This window comes from Physeter macrocephalus, chromosome 16 (genome assembly GCF_002837175.3).
Source record: "Physeter macrocephalus isolate SW-GA chromosome 16, ASM283717v5, whole genome shotgun sequence".
In the NCBI taxonomy this organism is placed as follows: Eukaryota; Metazoa; Chordata; class Mammalia; order Artiodactyla; family Physeteridae; genus Physeter; species Physeter macrocephalus.
In genome coordinates, this window is record NC_041229.1 from 95,881,835 (window position 1) to 95,901,926 (window position 20,092).

At 52.4% G+C, this 20,092-nt stretch overlaps 1 protein-coding gene across 2 annotated transcripts in view; it reads left to right on the forward strand.

Annotated features, from left to right (window-relative positions):
- PRDM11 (PR/SET domain 11) overlaps nucleotides 1-20,092 on the forward strand; it is an 85,559-nt gene that overhangs the window by 16,136 nt on the left and 49,331 nt on the right. For both annotated transcript variants that reach the window (XM_007123669.4, XM_055078752.1), the window contains exons 2-4: nucleotides 18,624-18,748; nucleotides 19,103-19,206; nucleotides 19,791-20,053. In XM_007123669.4, coding sequence (XP_007123731.1) covers nucleotides 18,630-18,748; nucleotides 19,103-19,206; nucleotides 19,791-20,053 — 486 coding nt within the window. In that variant the 5' untranslated portion in view covers nucleotides 18,624-18,629. The remainder of the gene's footprint in view (nucleotides 1-18,623; nucleotides 18,749-19,102; nucleotides 19,207-19,790; nucleotides 20,054-20,092) is intronic.

Below are 20,092 nucleotides of genomic sequence, written 5' to 3' on the forward strand. Positions count from 1 at the left end.
GAACCAGATCAAGGGCCCCTGGAGGTCTCGGGTGACTCCCGCCTGAGCTGCCCCTGAGTGCTGGGGAACCCCCATTCAGATTTGCTCACTTTGTGAACAGCTCTGACAGTAGGCTCTCTGCAGTGGGACACAGGAGATGCAGTTCCATCCCCGGCTCTGCCATAGATCTGCTGTGTGGCCTTGAGTAAGTTCCTACCCCTCTCTGGGCCTTGGTGTCTGGCCCCATGAAGTGGGACCATGGGGCTCACCGATACCTGCTGTTCTGTCCTTCCCTTTTAGGGGTAGGGGTATGATTTATGGCTCAGGGCCCAGCCTGGCATTTTCTCAACCCCTTTTGAAGATACTGGGATACTGGGGACTCTCCACCTTGCCAGTTGGCACAACTGGGCTTGGAGTCAAGGACCAGGTCCTAGTCCTAAATAGTCCTGAGACTGTGAGAAGCACATGGCAGGATGAGGTGGGGCTTGCCAGGGAACGCCGCCACCAGGTCCATTCCCTCACCCCACCCTGAGAAACTGGGGTTCGGCGGACAGCACCCCGCGTAGGGGGAAGCACTGACTCTGGGGGCCATGAGATCTGGGTTTGAATGTGAGCTTTGCCACACACCTTTGGCCACTCCCCTGGCCTCTCTGAGCCTCAGTTTCCTCACCTGGGAGACAGGAGGTGAAACTTTCCCCCCAAGGCTGAGGCGAGGGTGGAATGCACGCGCGTCTCCACAGCCACCCGCGGACACTCAGCAGGTCCCTAATGTCACGAGCAGATCTGTTGAGGGGGTGGAAGGGGTCAGAGAAAGCTCCGGAAGCCTCACCAACAGCCCTGGAGGCTGAGTCTAGAAACAGAAGACCCCAGAGGCAGAGGGTCCTGATGGCCAGGTTGGTCTCCGCCAGCCCCCAGGAGGCCACACTGAGCTGGCAGCGGGGGCCTTCCCTCCCTCCTGGGGCTGTTGGCTGTATAAATTACTCGGCAGCCTCTGAGCTAATTTTACCTTCTTGGTTTTCATGAATCATTTCCCATCCGGGGGCGTGTGAGAGAAATGGAAACGGCTCTGCCAGCTGGATGACCGGGCGCCAGCCGCAGTGAAACGCCTGTGCCGAGAGCCCTGCTCGCCTGCTCGGAAGCAAGCACAGGACACCCTGGGATCCCCGAAAGGACCCCCGAGGGCCGGCTCCTTGCAGCTCTGTCCCTGTGCCTTTGGGTTATGATTTGGAGTAAATGAGCCACAGCAGGTCCTGGGGCTGGAACTTGGCTAAATCTAAATGAATTTGGAATCAAATGGTTATACCATGATGGACATTCAGGTCTGTTTTGACCTCAGTGGGGGAGTGGTTTAGCAGAGAGACCCCTATGACCTGCTAGGGTGCTTCTTTGTGGCCCAGCTCTGGGAGTTTGCAGGAATGCTGAATTTTCATAGTCACGGGATACCAGAGCTGGTAAGTTCAAGCCGAAAATCAAATCTAACCTCCTCGGGTTAACTGAGGCTCAGAGAGGGGAAGGAATTTATCTCAGGTCAGCGAATCATGGAAGAAGTCAGGCTAATAGTTACTTAACTGACTGCTTACCATTTTGCTCACAACAACCCTCTGATTATTATTATCCCCATTTTATGGAGGGGTAACTGAAGGCCCAGAAGGTGAAAATAACTTCTGCAGGTGACACAGTTGTATGTGGTGGAGCCACAATTTGTGCCCACTCCAGAGCCCCCATTGTTCCCGACTTCTACACTAAGGTGCCTCTTGGAGTTGCTTTATAAGGTCGCTGTGAGGTGGTCTTGGAAGCTCCCAGCTCACACTCTCATTTTCTTCTTCGCTCCACCAAGTGTGCATTGAGCCCCTACCAGGAACCGTTCTGGGCCCTTGGGACTTGGGAGCAGCCAGAGCAGACAGAGGCGGGGGGCCCACCGTGGTCCCTCCCCAGCGCCCTCCTCTCACCTGAGGCTGGGTTCTCAGAGGACAGCGTCTACGCAGCAGTCTGGTCTCTGCCATGCAGGCCACACACTCAGCAGCCCAGCCCAGGCAGGGGATGTCCCTGAATGACACGGGCTGGCCGGAGATCTGGCAAGTAAGTCCCTTGCCCATTTGGCCACCATCACCCAGTTCTGGCAAATTGTTGCCACGTGAGACCCCCTACCTAGCGTTGCTAGTACTTCTGGTTTTCCAGAAAAGCTGAACATCCATGTTTTTACACGAAATCTTATGTTTCTTTAAAGTTGGCAACTGAAGCAAAAATAAAACCTGGAAAAAAAAAACCAGCCACCAGTTTGTAAGCTGTGGATCCTTTCCTCTGCTGCCTCTCTACAGACCTGTCTCTGATTAGAGCAAGTCTTGTTCTAATCATCCCTCAGGGGCCACCTCTCCTAGGAGGTCCCTTCACTCCCTGACATGGAAGACCCTACCTCACGCTCGACTGCAGTTTATCACCCTCTACACTGCCACCTTGGAGTAGTAGAAAGGGCATGGGCTTTGACTTGGAGAGTCTCCAGACAGTTGCTGTGCATCCTTATCCAAGCCACTTAACCTCTCTGAGACTCCATTTTCTGTCTGAAAAACAAGTAAAGTAAAACCGTACTCAGTAGATTGTTGAAAGGACTAAATACAATCAGACAGAATTTCAAGTCTAACAGTATTAGGCAAAAGTGGAATTTATGGGCTCCGCAAAGTGAGAAGTCCAGGAGCGTCTACGGCTTCAGGCACAGTTGGATCCAGGGCTCACAAAGTGTCATCATGACTCGGCCTGTCTATCCTACTCTGCTTTATTCTGTACTGGCTCCATTCATAGGCAGGCTGCCGTGTGTGGTGGCACCATGGCTGGCTGCCAGCAGATCCATACTTACGTTCTGTTTTTTCAGAGTTCCTCTTCCCAGCAGATTCCTCCAAAACCCCAAAACTGCAGCTCATGATTGACTGGGCCCTTAACCCTTCCCTACACCATTCACTATGATGGGCAGATATAAGCACTGGTGGGTTGGCCTTTGGGCCAACCAATCAGAGTGAAGCATTTTGAAAAGGGGTCTCCCCCAAGGACACCAGGGGGCTTGCTGCCAGAAGGGGTAACGGATGCTAGTGAGGAAACCTACAGACATTCTACCCAGGCTGCAAGCCTCACGAGGTCAGGGACCTAGTTCACCTTAGGTTCCCAGCACCTAGGACAGTGCCTGGCACTCCATAGCATGCAAAAGTCAAGAGCGAATAAATGCGTATTCTCCACGGTATGTGTAGAACACCGGGCACAGAGCCTGGCATCAGCCACATCTGCGCCCCTCTTTCCTCCAGGACCGGGATGAAGGTCTTCTGTCCTTGGTCCTCGCCAGGTTCGCACCCCACCCCCCCGCACCCCCCTACGGAGTGTCACGGTTCCGCAGTGTCTCCTCCGTGCGGAGCTTGTCAGCCCAGCCGGAGAAGCCCCAGGACACTGTTTGTTCGGTCCAGCTTGACACACAATCATTATAATAATTAGTGATCACAGCGCCTCGCATTCACAGGTATCCTCTGAAATCATCTCATTCTTTGTTTACTTCTTTATTGCCCGTGTCCAGATAATTTATGCTTGTTACTGTTTCAGGATTGAGCTGCTGGCAGAGCTTCAGTTTCCTCAAATATAAAACAGGGATAGACTCCACCCTGCAGGTTTGCGAAGAGGATTAAGTGAGATAATAAAAAAGTGGAGCACCTGGCCAAGACCTGGCACAAAGCAGGTGCTCAAGAAGGGCCAGGTTCCCTTTGAATCCCCTCAAATCGAGGTCCTAGTATAAACCCACATGTGTGAGCCTTTCCATGAGTATGTGGGAAGATAATTAATTCTTCATAAATGGCCACTAAGGGTACACACACACGCACAGACACACCTACACACACACACACATAGTTAGGAAAGAACGGCAATCTCTTGGTGTGGATGCTACATGTGGCTCCATGGATCAGCAAGACAGTTTATTACCCCCAGCACAGGAGACAGCAGGGTCATGAGCATGGTAGCACCGGTTACTGTGCCCCCAAGTCCCATCGGGTGACACGATGGACCCAGAGCTCTTACACTGCACTGGAAGAGCTCAGGGCAGAGGGCTCGGCACCTTTTGTAGCAAGCGGTAAAGAAGCTGGTTCCCCTTCCCCGGGGAGCGAGCAGTTGTATGGTAGTAGTCATGCTGTGGTCACCATGACCTACTTAGTTACCTATGTGACTAGCTACGGAAATGGCTCACAGTCAGGGGTCAGAGAATGGTGAGGGCCTACAGTCTGATAAACTCAGCAGGGGACGCTCAGGACCCATGGCGGACCACCCCTTCCATCTCTCTCTCTCTCTCTCTCTCTCACACACACTCTCACACACACACACACCTTACTTGTCCAAAGATGGGATGGTGGCCTGGTCCATTTCTCTCTCTCTCTCTCTCTCACACACACACTCACACACTCTCACACACACACACACACACACACACACACACACACCTTACTTGTCCAAAGATGGGATGGTGGCCTGGTCCATCTCTCTCTCTCTCACACACTCACACACACACACACACACACACACATATACCCCTTACTTGTCCAAAGATGGGATGGTGGCCTGGTCCATCTCTCTCTCTCTCTCTCACACACACACACACACACACACACACACACACACCTTACTTGTCCAAAGATGGGATGGTGGCCTGGCCACCTGGTTCCCTGTTGGAGGTGTTCAAGTGCGCTCAGTGATGACATACACCGTGGCTTCCAGCCTCTTGCATTGTAGACTAGCGCTTCTCAAACTCAACTCTGCGTACAAATCACCGGGGGAATCTCCTATTTTAAGGCACACTCTGATTCAGGGGGTCTGGGGTGGAGCTCGGGACTCTGCATTTCTAACAAGTGCCCTGTGATGGCCCTATTGCTGGTCTGTGGACCACACCAGGAGAAGCAAAGATTTAGGTGACTTTTGAGCTTTCTTTTCATTCTGAGATTCTGGGCAGGACTGGGTGAATAAGCAGCCAGTGAGAATGGCAGGGCCGGATGGAACAAGGAGGAGGGGAGGGAGCTGAAGGAGACTGCAGGAAAAGTGAAGTCTGGCACCAGGCCCGCGGGGCCCCTGAGGGCCCTGCAGCCCCTCCCTCCACGGGCCTTTCCCTCCGGGAGTCGTGGTGCGGACAGTGGGACCCCTTTCCTTGTGGCCAAAACACCGTGTGGTGTTTCACCAGGGTCCTACCTGGCTAAATAGAGGCTCCAGCTCCGTCGGTGGGTGGGTCAGGAGGAGTGTAGAGGCGAGAACGCTAAGAGCACTGTGGAGAGGGGCAGGGAGAGCAGGGCTGGTGGAGGGGCTGCCGAGCACAGGCTGGATGGCAGTGGGTTTGTTATCTCCCAGAGTCTTCCTCTGGGAGGCCTTGTGCAAGTCACTGCCTCTGGGCCTCCCGTTTCCTCGTCTAGAAAGGAGGGGCCTGGGTGCGTCCTTCAGCTCTAACAGCTTGTAGGAGGCAGTAAGATGTGAGAGCACACCTTCCCCAGCCCTGCCCCTTAAGAGGCAGATTGCTTAAAGTCACACCCCTGCAGGTGTGACTTGGGGGCAGTTTGCATAAAGACTGCGTGCCCTCTGCATTAGCATCACAGGGGTAAGGAGCGGGGGACACCAGAGGACACGTCTGGTCTCCCAACATCTGCCTGCAAGCAATCAATGCAGGCCGTCTCTGATTGTCCTTCAATGAATGTACACATCCAGGCCGTTTTCCATCAAGACCTTCCCTTCCTCCCGCTTTGGCGTCTGCAAGCGCGGCCTCCCTGAGCCCCTGGTAGCTCAGCCCAGAGACCCTATGCCGCTTGCAGCCTGACCCAGCGCTCCCAGCACAGCCCTTCTCCCCCAGCCTTGTGTGGTTGAGTTGGTGCTTGGAATCCTGGAGCCAGGTGGGACTCAGGGAATTTGTTTGGACTTCAAGGTCCCCCTCCGTGGGGACAGCAGGTGGCTGGAAGGAGCCCCAACCCCCACCCCTGCCCACCCTCCCTCCATCAGCAGATGCAGTCTCCCCTTCTGTTCCACTCGCTGGCATGCTGGGAGGGGAGGTGGCAGGGTAGCCTGGGACTTCTTTTTTAGAGTATTCATACTGATGTGTACTCTAAAACTTTTTTACTCTACAAAAAAGAAGAGTATAATAAGCTTCCATGTACCTATCACCCAGCCTCAACAATTGACAACTCCTAGGCATTACTAATCTATTTTTTAAATTAGAAATGCATGGATCTGGCGTAACATTCAGTGAGAACTTTCCTCCCTCAGCTGGCAGTCCCAGGAACAGCAGCTGTCATAGCCTAGAGCTATTCTGTGCATACATAAGCACATATGAATGTGTATGTCCTTCTAATTTTATTAAAACGGGGTATGTTTATTTTATGTAATACACATGTATATAGCCTACTCAGTTTTTGTCAGACACCATTCTAGGTAGATAACAAATACTAACTCATTTAATCCTCATAACAGCCTTACCAGGTAGGTGCTATTAATATCTCCAGGTACAGAGAGGTTAAGGAACTCCCCCGCCATCACACAGTGGTTGACGCAGTTGGGGGTTGAACTTAGTCAGCCTGGTCTCAAACCACCATTTTCTGCTGCCTCTCAAATTATACAGTCTTCTTTACCAAGATTTTGTTTTCACCACGAATTATGTAATCCATTCAACATGTGTGTATTGTATGCTTCCCTTTGCACCAGGCATCCTTCTAGTGGCAGAGGATACAGCAATGAACAAAACAGATAAATATCTCTGCCTTCCTGGACTTTACATTCTTGTCGGGGAGACAGCCAGCCAGGAATATAAATAAGTACTGCATATATTTGACAGTGAATAGTGCTCTGGAGGAAAATGAAGCAAGGAAGGAGGGGTAGAAAGCGTAAGGGGGCTGCAATTTTATGTAGGTGGCCAGAGAATGTGATATTGAGCAAAGGGCTGAAGGGCATGAAGGAGTGAGCCCTGTGGGTCCCTGGGGGAAGAGCATTCCAGGCAGAGGGAACAGCCAGTGCAAAGGCTCAAGACGAAGCGTGTCTTGTTGCAGGCTGTGCAAGGCAGCCTTTGGGGCTGTGGTGGGCGTGAAGGGGGAGTGGGAGGAGATGAGGTCCAGAGGGAGTGAGGGCAGACTGGGTCCGGCTGGCACGCTCCTGAAGAGCTTTGCTGTTTGCTCTGTGTGAGATGGGGCTCTGAGGAGGGCTTTGAGCTGGGGGCCATCTGATCTGACCTAGGTTGCAGTGGGTTCACCCTGGCTGTGGGGTGGAGAATGAACAGTAGGGGCAGAGTGGAAGCAGGGCATGGAGTTTGTTCCGTCAGTGCCTTCTTTGAAACAGCTGCCTGTTGTATGGATAAGCTGTCAGTTATTTAACCAACCTCCAGATGGACACACTGGTTGTTTCTTGCGATTCCAGACAGTGCTGCAATGAATACCCTTACACGTGTGTCTTGGAGAAACTCCTAGAAGTGGAATTGCAGGATCAAAGATTATGTGCATTTTTGAAAGGTTCCCAGTGCCAAACTGCTCTCCCTAGAGGTACCAGTTTTACACTCCCACCAGCAGTGCATGAGAGAGAGAGCTCAGGTTATAGCTGCAGGTCAGATCTTGGACTTAGGGGAGAGGGATGGCTGGGGGTGTAATGCTGCAGCCCCTCCCTTTGCCCCTTTGTAGTCCAAGGCACCATCGAGGAGGATGCTTTACAGAGGCACAGCGAGAGTTCTGATCCCAGCCCCGTTGGACCTGCGGGTAGGTGGAGCCTGCACCTTTGGCAGGGTAGGGTACCAGTGAGGATGGCTGTGGCTGCATGTAACAGAGACCCTGTCCTAGTCAGGCTTGAGTAAAAAGAAGTAACAGGAAGTGCAGAAGTAGGGCAGATTTCAGGACCCGTTGATTTAATGCCTTAACCATGTCATTTAAAGTCCCCGTCTCCGGTATGTTTTCCAATACTGAACAAACCATGCTCTGATACTTTGACAACAACTGAAACTAACTATCCAGAATGAGCACAGATCCCACAGGTTGGGGGCCCACTCCCTCAAGATTGTTCCCACTTCAGACGCCACTTGCAAGTCCTGGGCCACCCATACTTCTGGCCAGCATAAATCAGGGGTTTCCACGTCCCCCTCCCCAGGTTCTATAACTCCCTGAAACAATTCACAGAACTCAGGAAAGTGCTTTACTTACTATTTTTGGTTTATTATAAAGGATACAACTCAGGAACAGCCAGATGGAAGAGATGCATAGAGCAAGGTATGGGGAGAGGGGTGTGGAGCTTCCATGCCCTTTCCAGACGCGCTACTCTCCCAGCACCTGGATGTGTTCACCAACCACGAAGCTCTCTGAATCTTAAGAATTTTTATAGAGTTCAGTCTTTACCCCCACCCCCAAGTCAGTGGATGGGACTGAAAGTTCTAACTCTAATCTCTTGGTCTTTCTGGTGATCAGCCCCATCTTAAGTCGATCAAGGGGCCCCATCCTAAGTCACTTCATTAGCATCAACTCAGGTGTGATAGCAAGGGGCTCCTTGTGAATAATAAAAGGCTCTCCTATTGGGAAATGCCAAGGGTTTTAGGAGCTCTGTTCCAGGAACTGGGGACAAAGACCAGATATGTTTATTACTATACCACACCTTTCCTCTGCTCTGCTGTGCTAGCGTCATCCTAAGGGTGATTCCTGCTGGGGTCTTCTGCAGGACATGGCAGCCATTTGCAACCAAGGCTGCATGCTTTCCGCCGAGGGTAGGGCAGTAGGTCCGGTGAGGAAGGTGTAGCATCTGAACAAAGTCCAATTCCATTAGTGGGAGGAAAGGGGGAATGGGATCCAGGTAAGCCACTAGCAGTATCCGCTGTAAGAAGCGAACTCATTAAAAAAGGTGCCATCCTTCACCAGCTTCTCCATTTGACTCACAAACGTCGGGCGTCCCTGGTGGCGCAGTGGTTGGGAGTCCGCCTGCCGATGCAGGGGACGCGGGTTCGTGCCCCGGTCCGGGAGGATCCCACATGCCGCGGAGCGGCTGGGCCCGTGAGCCATGGCCGCTGAGCCTGCGCGTCCGGGGCCTGTGCTCCGCGACGGGAGAGGCCACAGCGGTGAGAGGCCCGCGTACCACAAAAAAAACAAAACAAAACAAAAAACAAAAAATGTTTACACTGTTTCTTCCAACTCCTTATCAAAGTCTTACCATCATGGAGGCAACATATTACCTCTGAAAGGTTCTGCAGGAGGAACCACCTTGGGAGAATGTGTTCTACAGGCCTTGGCCAGCTGCACCACTGATGTTCAGTGGAAACTGCCGTGCAGGTAAAGGCCTGAAACCAGATCCGCCATGACTGAGGCAGGAGCCTCACCTGGCTGGACCGCAGTTCCCCCAGCTGCAAAATCAAGGGCTGGATGGGGTTGGAGGTCCCGCCACGGGAGTTCCTTGCCCTGAGGGCGCCTGCAGATTTTTTTCTTTGTTATTATTAACATACATATAAAAAATGCACATATTTATAAGAGCACGGCTCAATATATTTTCACAAACTTAACACACCCAAGGGGCCAGTACCCAGATCCAGAAATAGAGCATGGCCAGCACCCTAGAACCCCCTTTTCTGCCCATTTCTATAATAATTCTTTGCAAGGATAACCAGTAACACCTGAAACCACCATAGTTTTGCCTATTTTTAACTATATAAATTAAACCATACGGCATGTACTCTTTGGGGTCTCGTTTCTTTCCTCAGTATTATGACTCATCTATACTACAGCATGCGGTTGTGGTCCAGTCTCACTTCTGCATAGCATTCTATCCACCGAGCTATATTTTGAACATAGAGAAGTGTAATGAAAATCGCACGGCTCCCTGTAATCAGCAGGACAAGTGAATGAATGTGCCAGATTCCTTTGCTTTTGCTTAGAATGACAGCAAAGAACCCATGTGTTCACCCTAATCATCACATAACCTGTGTGTATTAGAAAAACTAGGAAAATGAATGAATTATCATACAATACATGCAGTATGTTTAGTAGACAAAATCTTTCCAATGGGAATCAGAACAAATTAAAACAGAGGTGTTTCATGGTTGAAATATTGGGGCCCTTATTGCTCAATTGGTCGACTGATCGATTCCTTCATTCATCCAATGTGCATCAAGTGACACATATGCCTGGTGTTCAGTCTTTGATTTGGATTCCTCCTTCCTCCCAAATAATTGGTTAGATCTCAGTATCTAATGACAAGTGGGTAAAGATGGAAGAACCTTAGTTATTATCTTCTCTGGCAATTTCTCAACTAAATGAGTAGGAAGAGTTCCTTTAGAAAGTTTTTAAGTGACTTTTTTTCTCATTAGCAAAAAGAAAACAGAAACTCTCTTTAACATAAACCCGGCACTAACCACTAGTGATATCCCAATATGTATCCTCCCAGATCTGTGTGTGCAAATCCGTATAGCTAAATATACATTTTTATATGGAATTATTTTGTATCTATCTTTGCAACTTTCATTTAAAAAATAGACTTTATTATTATTTTTTTAAATAAATAAATTTATTTATTTATTTGGTTTTTTGGCCGTGTTGGGTCTTTGTTGCTGCACGCAGGCTTTCTCTCTATTTGCAGAGAGTGGGGGCTTGCTTCGTTGCAGTGTGTGGCCTTCTCACTGCGGTGGCTTCTCTTCTTGCAGAGCACGGGCTCTAGGTGCACAGGCTTCAGTAGTTGTGGCACGCGGGCTCCGGTGGCTTCTCTTCTTGCAGAGCACGGGCTCTAGGTGCACAGGCTTCAGTAGTTGTGGCATGCGGGCTCAGTATTTGTGACTCACAGGCTCTAGAGCTCAGGCTCAGTAGTTGTGGTGCACAGGCTTAGTTGCTCCGCGGCATGTGGGATCTTCCCGGACCAGGGCTCAAACCCGTGTCCCCTGCATTGGCAGGCAGATTCCCAATCACTGCACCACCAGGGAAGTCCCTAGACTTTATTTTTTAGAGCAGTTTTAGGTTCACAGGAAAATCGAGCAGAAACTAGAGGGTTTCCCTATGCTCCCTGGCCCCCACTCCCAGAACCTCCCCCACTATGGACAGCAGCATTAGTCTGAGGACTAGCCCAGACTCCAAGAGCTGGAGGTGTGCTTGGACCCATCGGTCCTCAGCTACGTGGCCAGTCCAGTGATCACCCCAGCAGGCATTCAGCTGTTGGTTATACAGTTAAAACCAGAGGCAGGTACATTTGTTACGTATGCTGAACCTACACTGACATCATTATCATCCCAAGGCCACAGTTTACATTAAGGCTCACTGGTGTTTTACATTCTGAGGGTTTGGACAAATGTATAATGACATGTATCCACCATTATAGTATCATACAGAGTAGTTTCACTGCCCTAAAAATCCTCTGTGCTCTGCCTATTCACCCTTCCCACCCTCTTACCCCTGGCAACTACTGATCTTTTTATTCTTTCCATAGTTTTGCCTTTTCCAGAATGTCATAGAGTTGGAATCACACAGGAGGTAGCCTTTTCAGATTGGCTTCTTTCACTTCATAACTTTCAGTGTTTCTTTAACAGTATGTTGAGCCTGTGTTTCCGTGTCAATAAATATTCTTCTAAAGCACTGTTAATTGCTGTGTAATATTTCATTGTGTGTTATGTATTAACTTCTCTCCTGTTTTCGAGGTTTAAGTTGTTTCCTGTTTTTTGCTACTAAAAATAGTGTTGCAGAGGACAGCCTTGTGGGTAAATCTTTGCACACAACTTAATTATGTCCTTAGGATAAATTCCTAGATTTGGGACTGCTCCTACAGAGGTTTTGCTCATTTCAAGGCTTTTCATATGCATTGCCAAATTGCCCTGCAGAAAGATTACACAGATTTCTATTCTAACTAGTAGGGTATGTAGGGTAATTCCCCCACACACTTGCCAACTCTGACTAGTATCAAGATTTTTAATCTTTGCCAATTTAATAGAGGAGAAATGATATTTATTTAACATATTTATTTGAGTATTAGAGTTTTGTGGTTTTCCATAAAGCATATTGGCCTTTGTCTCTTTTCTTTTGCAGTTTGCTTTTTCACGTTCTTTTCCATTTTTTTTTCCATTGGGATAAGCATCTTTATAGTATAGATTCATTAAAAATGTTTCTCTATTAAGGGTATTGACTACTCGTGAAGGCCCTCTTTTATTATTGTTTAAAAATAAATTTATTTATTTATTTATTTATTTATTTGGGGCTGTGTTGGGTCTTTGTTGCTGTGCACGGGCTTTCGCTAGTTGTGGCGAGCGGGGGTTACTCATCGTGGTGCACGGGCTTCTCACTGCAGTGGCTTCTCTTGTTGTGGATCACAGGCTCTAGGTGCACGGGCTTCAGTAGTTGTGGCATGTGGGCTCAGTAGTTGTGGCTCGCGGGCTCTAGAGCGCAGGATCAGTAGTTGTGGTGCACAGGCTTGGTTGCTTGGCCGCATGTGGGATCTTCCTGGACCAGGGCTCGAACCCGTGTCCCCTGCATTGGCAGGCGGATTCTTAACCACTGTGCCACCAGGGAAACCCAAGGCCCTCTTTTAATGTCAAAAAAATTTCACCAACATGCTCACCTGATGTGTGCTACACTTTTAAAATAATAAATAAAATGGATGATAAGAAGAACTAATATCTATAGAGTACCTATTATATGCCAGGCACTGTGCTCTGTAAAAAAGCCCTATGAGATAGGATATGATATCTGTCCCATTGGACAGATGAGAAAACCGAGGTGGAGCAGGTAGTGAATTTTCTCAAGGTTACACAGCTTGTTGAGTGGCTGTGCTGGTATCAGTTGGTTAACAAAACACATGGTGCCATAGGGCTTCTATGAATCAGTAACACTGTTAAATGATTTACCTTTTGTTCATCACAAAAGTATCTACATACATTTGCAAATCTGTCTTATGCATAAGTTCAAGGCATATAATCTATTCTTTCCATAGGCAGTGCTTGCTGGACATATAAATCCAACAGCTCCCTGTAATAATTCCGTGTTTTCCCCCAATTATCCCCATTGTTTACTGTTAAGAACCATGTTGGAACTTTCATTTTTCAGGAAAGGGAAACTGAGGCTCAGGGCCAGGCAGGAACTTGCTCAGGATCACCTAAAAAGTTTATGGCACAGGGCCTTCCCTGGTGGCGCAGTGGTTAAGAATCTGCCTGCCAACGCAGGGGACACGGGTTTGAGCCCTGGTCCGGGGAGATGTGGCGCAGTGGTTAAGAATCTGCCTGCCAACGCAGGGGACACGGGTTTGAGCCCTGGTCCGGGAAGATCCCGCATGCGGCCGAGCAACCAAGCCCGTGCGCCACAACTACTGAGCCTGCGCTCTAGAGCCCGGGAGCCACAGCTGCTGAAGCCCGCGTGCCTAGAGCCCGTGCTCCGCAACGGGGGAGAGGCCACCGCCATGAGAAGCCCGCGCGCCGCAAGGAAGAGTAGCCCCCGCTCGCTGCAACTAGAGAAAAGCCCGCACGCAGCAACGAAGACCCAACGCAGCCCTAAATAAATAAATAAATAAATAAATAAATAAAAGTTTATGGCACAGTCGGGACTGAGACCCAAGGCTTGGGATACCCAGCCCAGGTCACTGAGTAACTCGGGCCAGCCCCCTCACTGCGTGTCCCTTTGTCATCGGGGAGACAACACAAAATGCTGCGGGCGAACAAGAGCAGACCTGCCAGATTCTCATGGTGCTAGCCTCTAGGGTACCCAAGTGGGTACAGGTCCCTGGTCCTCTGGCCACACTGGCTGCCGGGCATTCCAGGACCCTGGCAACCTGCCAAGAGTGAAAACAGAGCTGCAGGCTCCTGAGCCGCATTCTGCCCCCTCCTCTTGGGTCTGCATCTCATTGCTGGGTTTGCAACATGTCTAATCTCTGCGGGTGCAGACTCAGAGGAGCCAGCTGAGAGGGAGCATTGCCAGCAGCTTGGAGTCCTCTATGAGGCATGATGACCCCCCCCACCAACCCCGCTCTCCCCTAAGCCCCTCTCTGGGCAAGCAGGGCCAGAGCAGTCTGCAGAAACAGCTGCTGGAGCTTCACCTGGCTCGGGCCTTACTGTGCCCACTGAGCTGGACCTAATGAAGGACACAAGCCCGTGTTCTCCCTCTCTTCCCAAATGGAAGTTCATTCAGTCCTGCTACATCCCATCTTCTCCCTCCCTGCCCCCATGGCCTTCATTACAGACACAGAAAGGAGTTGTAATACACACCAGTTATGTAAGTGAGTTGATTCTGGTTCTCCAGGCAGCTGGACCCCTCCAAGAATGAAAAGAACTTAATTGTGCAGCCAGTCAATAAATAGGTATCAGATAATGAGTACTTTGTAACCCATCGTGTTTCCCTTTTTGCCTTAGCTGCCAGGAGGCTCAGAACTGAACGGAAAGCTAGATCACTAAACATCTTACCACAGATTCTGGGTATAATTGGCATCACTCCTCTCCATGAGGTCCCTGGTTGTTCAACTGTCCTGCTGAGTATGAGTTTATGTTATAAATCGTCACAATTTTTTTAATGGGATGAAGGTGGGATGTAAATGAAAAATAAGACATGAAAGTTAGTGGCCCACAGACATCTCTACTTTGAGATTCAAATGAATGCTTTTTTAATAAGGGGATGTTTTCCCCAGGACCATTTAAGACTTAGAAAAATGTCTGTGTGCCTTTTCCCTCTGTCTCTCTGAGTCTCCCTCTCCCTTTCCACCTTCGTTTTTCTCCGATTTCCTCTCCTCTCCCTCTTCCCCTTCAGCCTTTATTCTCTTACTATTGCCTACTTCTCCCTCCTTTCCTTCCCCCCCCAGTCTCTCTTCCCTCCATTCCCCCTCTCCTTTCTCTTCCTGCTCACCCCCTTGCCTCTGCAGCCAGTTTACTATTAATATCCCTTCCAAACCCTTAGCACTTGGCTCTTTCCAAGACCTTGACCCAGCCTTTGTCTCAGTGATTTCTCTGGGGCAATTTTGATTATTTCCGTTTTACCAAGGAAGACACTAAGGCCTAGAGAGTTGAAGTCGTATGCCCATAGTTGCACAGCTTATGCTTTACACTTATTATCAAATTCAGGCCTCAGGAATCTAATCCCATCACACTCTCACTGTCCCTCACTGCCTCTCGATGCCAGCCTCCCCCACCTTGCCTGGCAGAGGTCATGAGAAAGTACCCCATGAAGAGGGTTCAAAACAATAACCCACCCACCCTATCTCCCCCTCTGAGGTCTCTTACAGAGTTGAGATACTCAAAGGGGCCAGAGGACATATTGGTGGGAGACAGTGAGTTATGATGGGTCATTTGGTCATGAATTCACTTGGCAAATATTTATTGAGAATATGCTATGTGATAGGCAAGGCTGAGACCCGGGTAAGGCAAGCAAGGCACCTAGGGGTGCAAAATTGAAGGAGGCACTCAGTCTCAGGTGCCAATCCTGCAAGCGCATGACCCTGAGAATGGGTGCCTCCTTAAAGTTTATGCCCTAGCATATGGCTTGTCTTTCACTTGTTCTGCCCTGACGTCAGGCACTCACTGTTCCAAGTGCTGGCCATTCAGTGGTGAGTAAAAAGGCCTGCCCTCTGCCCTTGGGGAGCTTCTAATCTATTATGGGAAACAGATATTCATCAAATAATCATACTAACAGAAGACTGCTCTAAGAGAGTGACAAGTGCCATGAGGAAAGGGACATGGGGCTAGAGAGGGTATTATGGAGGGGGGGCAGTGAGGGCTGAAGAATGGGTAGGAGTTTTCCAGGTGTGTTCCAGGTGGAATACACAGCAAGTTCACAGGCCTCCCTGGCAGGGTGGAGCATGGCATACAGGTGAAGCCGGGGGAGGGCAGAGGGGCTAGAACAGGAGAGCTCAATGCAAAATGGTCCCAAGCGGTCAGTTCCTATTATAGTACCAGAGTCTGCAAATAACTGACTTAAAATAAATCCAATCCAAAGGAGAGAATTCAAAGCCACTCCTTAATGATGTCACACATACCCATCTTCCTGACGAGCTTTCTCCAGTGGATGTATAGAGAAGGTGCCTAGCTCCCTCCAAACACGTCTCTGTCTGTTTAATACAGCAACGTCTGTGATAGAATCTAATACTCGACACATTTTCCCGATGAAGTAATGGAAGCACAGAGAAGTTAGATAGCCTGCTGCCCAGGTCAGCTCGGGCTGTCATAACAAAATGCCATCAACTGGGTGGCTTACACACCAGACGCTTATTCCTCACAGTTCAGGAGGCTGGGAAGTCCAAGATCAAGGTGCTGGCTAATTTGGTTCCTGGTGAAGGCTCTCTTCCTGGCTTGCAGACTGTTGCCTTCCTACTGTTCTCACCTGGTGGAGAGGGAGGGGGCGCTCTGGTGTCTCTTCCCTTTCTTTAAGGGCACCAGCCCTATTAGATTAGGGCCTCATCCTTATGACCTCATTTAACCTTTATCACCCCCTCACAGGCCCTGTCTCCAAATACAGGCACACTGCGGGTTAGGGCATCCAACATAGGGATTATGGATTTTCTTTTTTTTTCCTGAGGGGGCACATACAAACATTCAGTCCTTAACACCTGCCCAGGGTCACATAGCCAATAGCTGGCGTTTGAACACAAGCAGTGGGCTCTGGGAGCCCAGGCTCCTAAACTCTAGACCAGCTGCCTCAGGATGTGTTGCATGTAAATGTTGTCCATGCGGTTGAGAAGTGCTCAGGGCAGGGGTGTTCAGTGACCGTTTATAAATCCACTGGGTCCTGCCCCCACCTGGCAGCTGCACCTATGGGCTGAGTCCTGAACCCACCCCAGGGTGATTCGGGTGATCCTTCTAGAAGAAGACTGGGCTGAGGGTGTGGCATGAAAGTGAACCAGTCCTGAAACAAAACGCTTACATTTCGGGGTCCTGCTGTTTCCCATTTACTCAGAGGAGGCCCTAGGCTCCAGTGCAGACTTCGCCAGGAATGGGCTGCGTGACCTTGGGCGAGTCACTGGACGTCTGCCAGCCCTAGGTTCCTGCCTCGCTGACCCCCCAACCCCTGGCCACCTCACGGGTGGCTGGGGGGGGCCATTTCGTGGGCTATGAGGTCAGCCAAGCACCAACCTTGGGGCCCCTCGCAGACGCCGGTCCCCACCCTAGGCCGCGCAGGTGGGGAAGGGGCCGGCTTGCGGTGCGTGGCCGGCGACTTGGGTGTCGCTGGTGCTCTGGCCGCGCTGCAGGCCGCGCTGCCGCCGTGCCGAGTGGGCTGCGGAGGCTGGGAGGGCGCGCGGTGGGCCGCGGGGCCCAGCCTCCCCGGCGCTATCATCCTCACCAGACGCCCGCGAGGCGCCCCCCGGCCTGCGTGGGGGCCGAGACCCGCGGGAGGGGCTGGAATTCCTCCCAGGCGGGGCCCCCTCCCGCCGCCCCTGCCGGGCGCCCGCTTCCTCCCGCTCCCTGAGCGCCCCCCTCCCGGCCGCCAGCCAACTGCGTGCCCCCGGGGCCGGCAAGAAGCCACATGCCCCCGCAAGGAATGCCGGGCCTGGCGGGCGGGGGGCGGGCGCTGGGCAGGGCCGGGCTGGGCAGGGAGCGCCCCGCCGGGAAGGTTGGTGAGAGGGAGAGAGAGCGAGCCCGCGCCCTCCCCGGCCCCCCGCGCCGCCCCTGCTCCCTGCCGGTGCGCCGTGCCGGCCGGATCTCGGGATCTCACACTTTCCCAGCCTGACACGCAGCCGGCATGACCCGCGGGCTTCAGGAGCGGGGGGGTTCCCGGGGGGGCTGGGGGGGGCTGGGGCGGGGCTTCTCGGCCCGTCCCGGGCCTCCCCCGCCCCCCTCCGCGCGCCCCCAGTCCCCGCCGGCTCGGAGAAGGGGGCAGGCCGTCACGTTTCCCCACACCCCTCCCCGCTGCCGGCGGCTTTGGGGCCCCGGTGGGGAGCAGGGGGCTGATTAGCCGAGGAGCAGGGGTGTGGCCAGCGGGGCCCCGGGTAGTGAGTCACACACGCTGCTCGCCCAGTCCGGGGGCCGAGCGCGCTCCCAGCCCGAGCTGAGCGCTGTTCTGGCCCGAAGAGTGTCCCCGGGCTTGGCATGAGGACCCTGGGGTGCCAAGGGAGGGGCTGAAGCCCAGCGCGGTGGTGGAGGAGGGCGGTAAGCTGCGGGCTAGGGAGACTCCCCTAGAGAGAGCTGGGTGGGGCTTGGAGTCAGGGCCGGCCCACACGGGGACCCCCCCCCAGGCCCCGCCTGTACCTGCTCTGAGCTGGCAAAGCGAGCCTGGCTGCATTCCCTGGCAGCCCCTGGGTGAGGGGCTGTGCAGCCAGGCGCTCAGGGCCTATTTCATCTGCCTGCCCCCTTTAGCCCCAGCTGGACTTGAGTCGATCCCTCCCCTGCTCCCCATTGCAGAGTTCTGTGCAGAGGTTCCTGTGGGTCCCTCATGCCCTTTGCCCTTTGGCCTTGGGGTCCAGACTGTGCTTCCCAGCCCTGCCTCCTGGCCTGAGCTACTCCCGGCCCCTGACCCCATGGGGCTGGTGGCTCCAGTCGTCCCCAGGACCAGCCCGGGATAGAAATGGCATTTCCTCTTGGCCGGGCTACAGCTGTTTTTGTTGTCTGTGTTCTCAAGCGCTTCCTCTGGGGATGGCAGGGAGGGTAACCAGACTCCAGGAGACCCCCGCTTGCCCTCTGCCACTCACCCCTCTTCCCCTGTCTCTTTGATCCTCTTCCTGTGCTGGTCCCGCCTTCGCGTCCCCAGGACAGAATGACTGAGAACATGAAGGAGTGCTTGGCGCAGACCAAGGCAGCCGTGGGGGAGATGGTGACGGTGGTGAAGACAGAGGTCTGCTCACCGCTCCGCGACCAGGAGTATGGCCAACCCTGGTGAGGCCCCAGTGTGGGGACGGGCGAGGGAGAAGGGGTGGGGCATTGCTGGGCTGGGTTGATGGGAGACCCTGGGAAGACATCCCATGCTTTACTCATCTTCCATACTCTGCTCTGGGCAACTCCTAGGACCAGGGGTGAGCACAGGCTCTAGAAAAACCCAAGCAGTGGCCCAAGAAAGCCTGAACCCAGGTCTCAGGACTCCTACCTTTCCACTACCCACTGCACTGAACAAGCAGGTGGGCCGGGGTTCCTCCACCTGCCTCACATCCGGCCACGTCCTCGGTTTCCCTGCCCACCAGCCTCTCACTCTGATCGCTTTGTGCTTTCTCTACTGGCCCCTGTCCTGGCCAGCTCTAGGAGACCAGACCCCTCCGCCATGGAAGTGGAGCCCAGGAAACTGAAGGGGAAGCGTGACCTCATCATGCCCAAAAGCTTCCAGCAAGTGGACTTCTGGTGTAAGTGGAGCTTGGGGCTACTCTTGGCCACTCCGCGTGCCCTTCACCCCCACCCCCACGCCCCCATCCCATCTCTGCTTAGGGAATTTGCAGTGAGAGTACTGAAGATAGACACTCACCTAGGATGTACCAGACACAGGTCCAGGCCTCAGTTAATCCTCACCATTAGCCACTGAGGTGTCCATTATTTGGTCCCATTTTCCAGGGGAGGACACTGAGACTTGGTGAGGGTTAAGTACCACCTGCGTCAGGTCCCACAGCTCACAGATGCACAGCTGAAATTCAAACCCAGACCTATTTGACTCCAGTCATGATCTTTCTTCTGTTTTTTCAAACTGGCTTCCTTGGTGTTGGTGGGTGTGTCCTTTGAGTCCCCAGGGAAGGGAGTGAGTTATCACTACTGAAGACTCAGGGGCCTGTGACTGGCTGGGGTGGAGCCAGGGCTGGGACTCCCGAGTCCCATGCTGTGTACTTCCCACTGGCTTACGCTGTCCTCAGGGTGGGCCTCCCATCAGCCCCTCAGCCACCTCCATGGGGGTCCTACCTCCCAACTGAGGCTCTCTTTCCTCTTTCCATCCCTCCAGTCTGCGAGTCCTGCCAGGAGTACTTTGTGGATGAGTGCCCGAACCACGGTCCCCCGGTGTTTGTGTCCGACACGCCGGTGCCTGTGGGCATCCCAGACCGGGCGGCCCTCACCATCCCCCAGGGCATGGAGGTGGTCAAGGAAGCCAGTGGGGAGAATGACGTGCGTTGCATAAATGAGGTCATCCCCAAGGGCCACATCTTCGGCCCCTATGAGGGGCAGATCTCCACCCAGGACAAATCAGCTGGCTTCTTCTCGTGGCTGGTGAGTGTCTCCCGGGCTGTGCCTCGGAAAAGGGTGCCA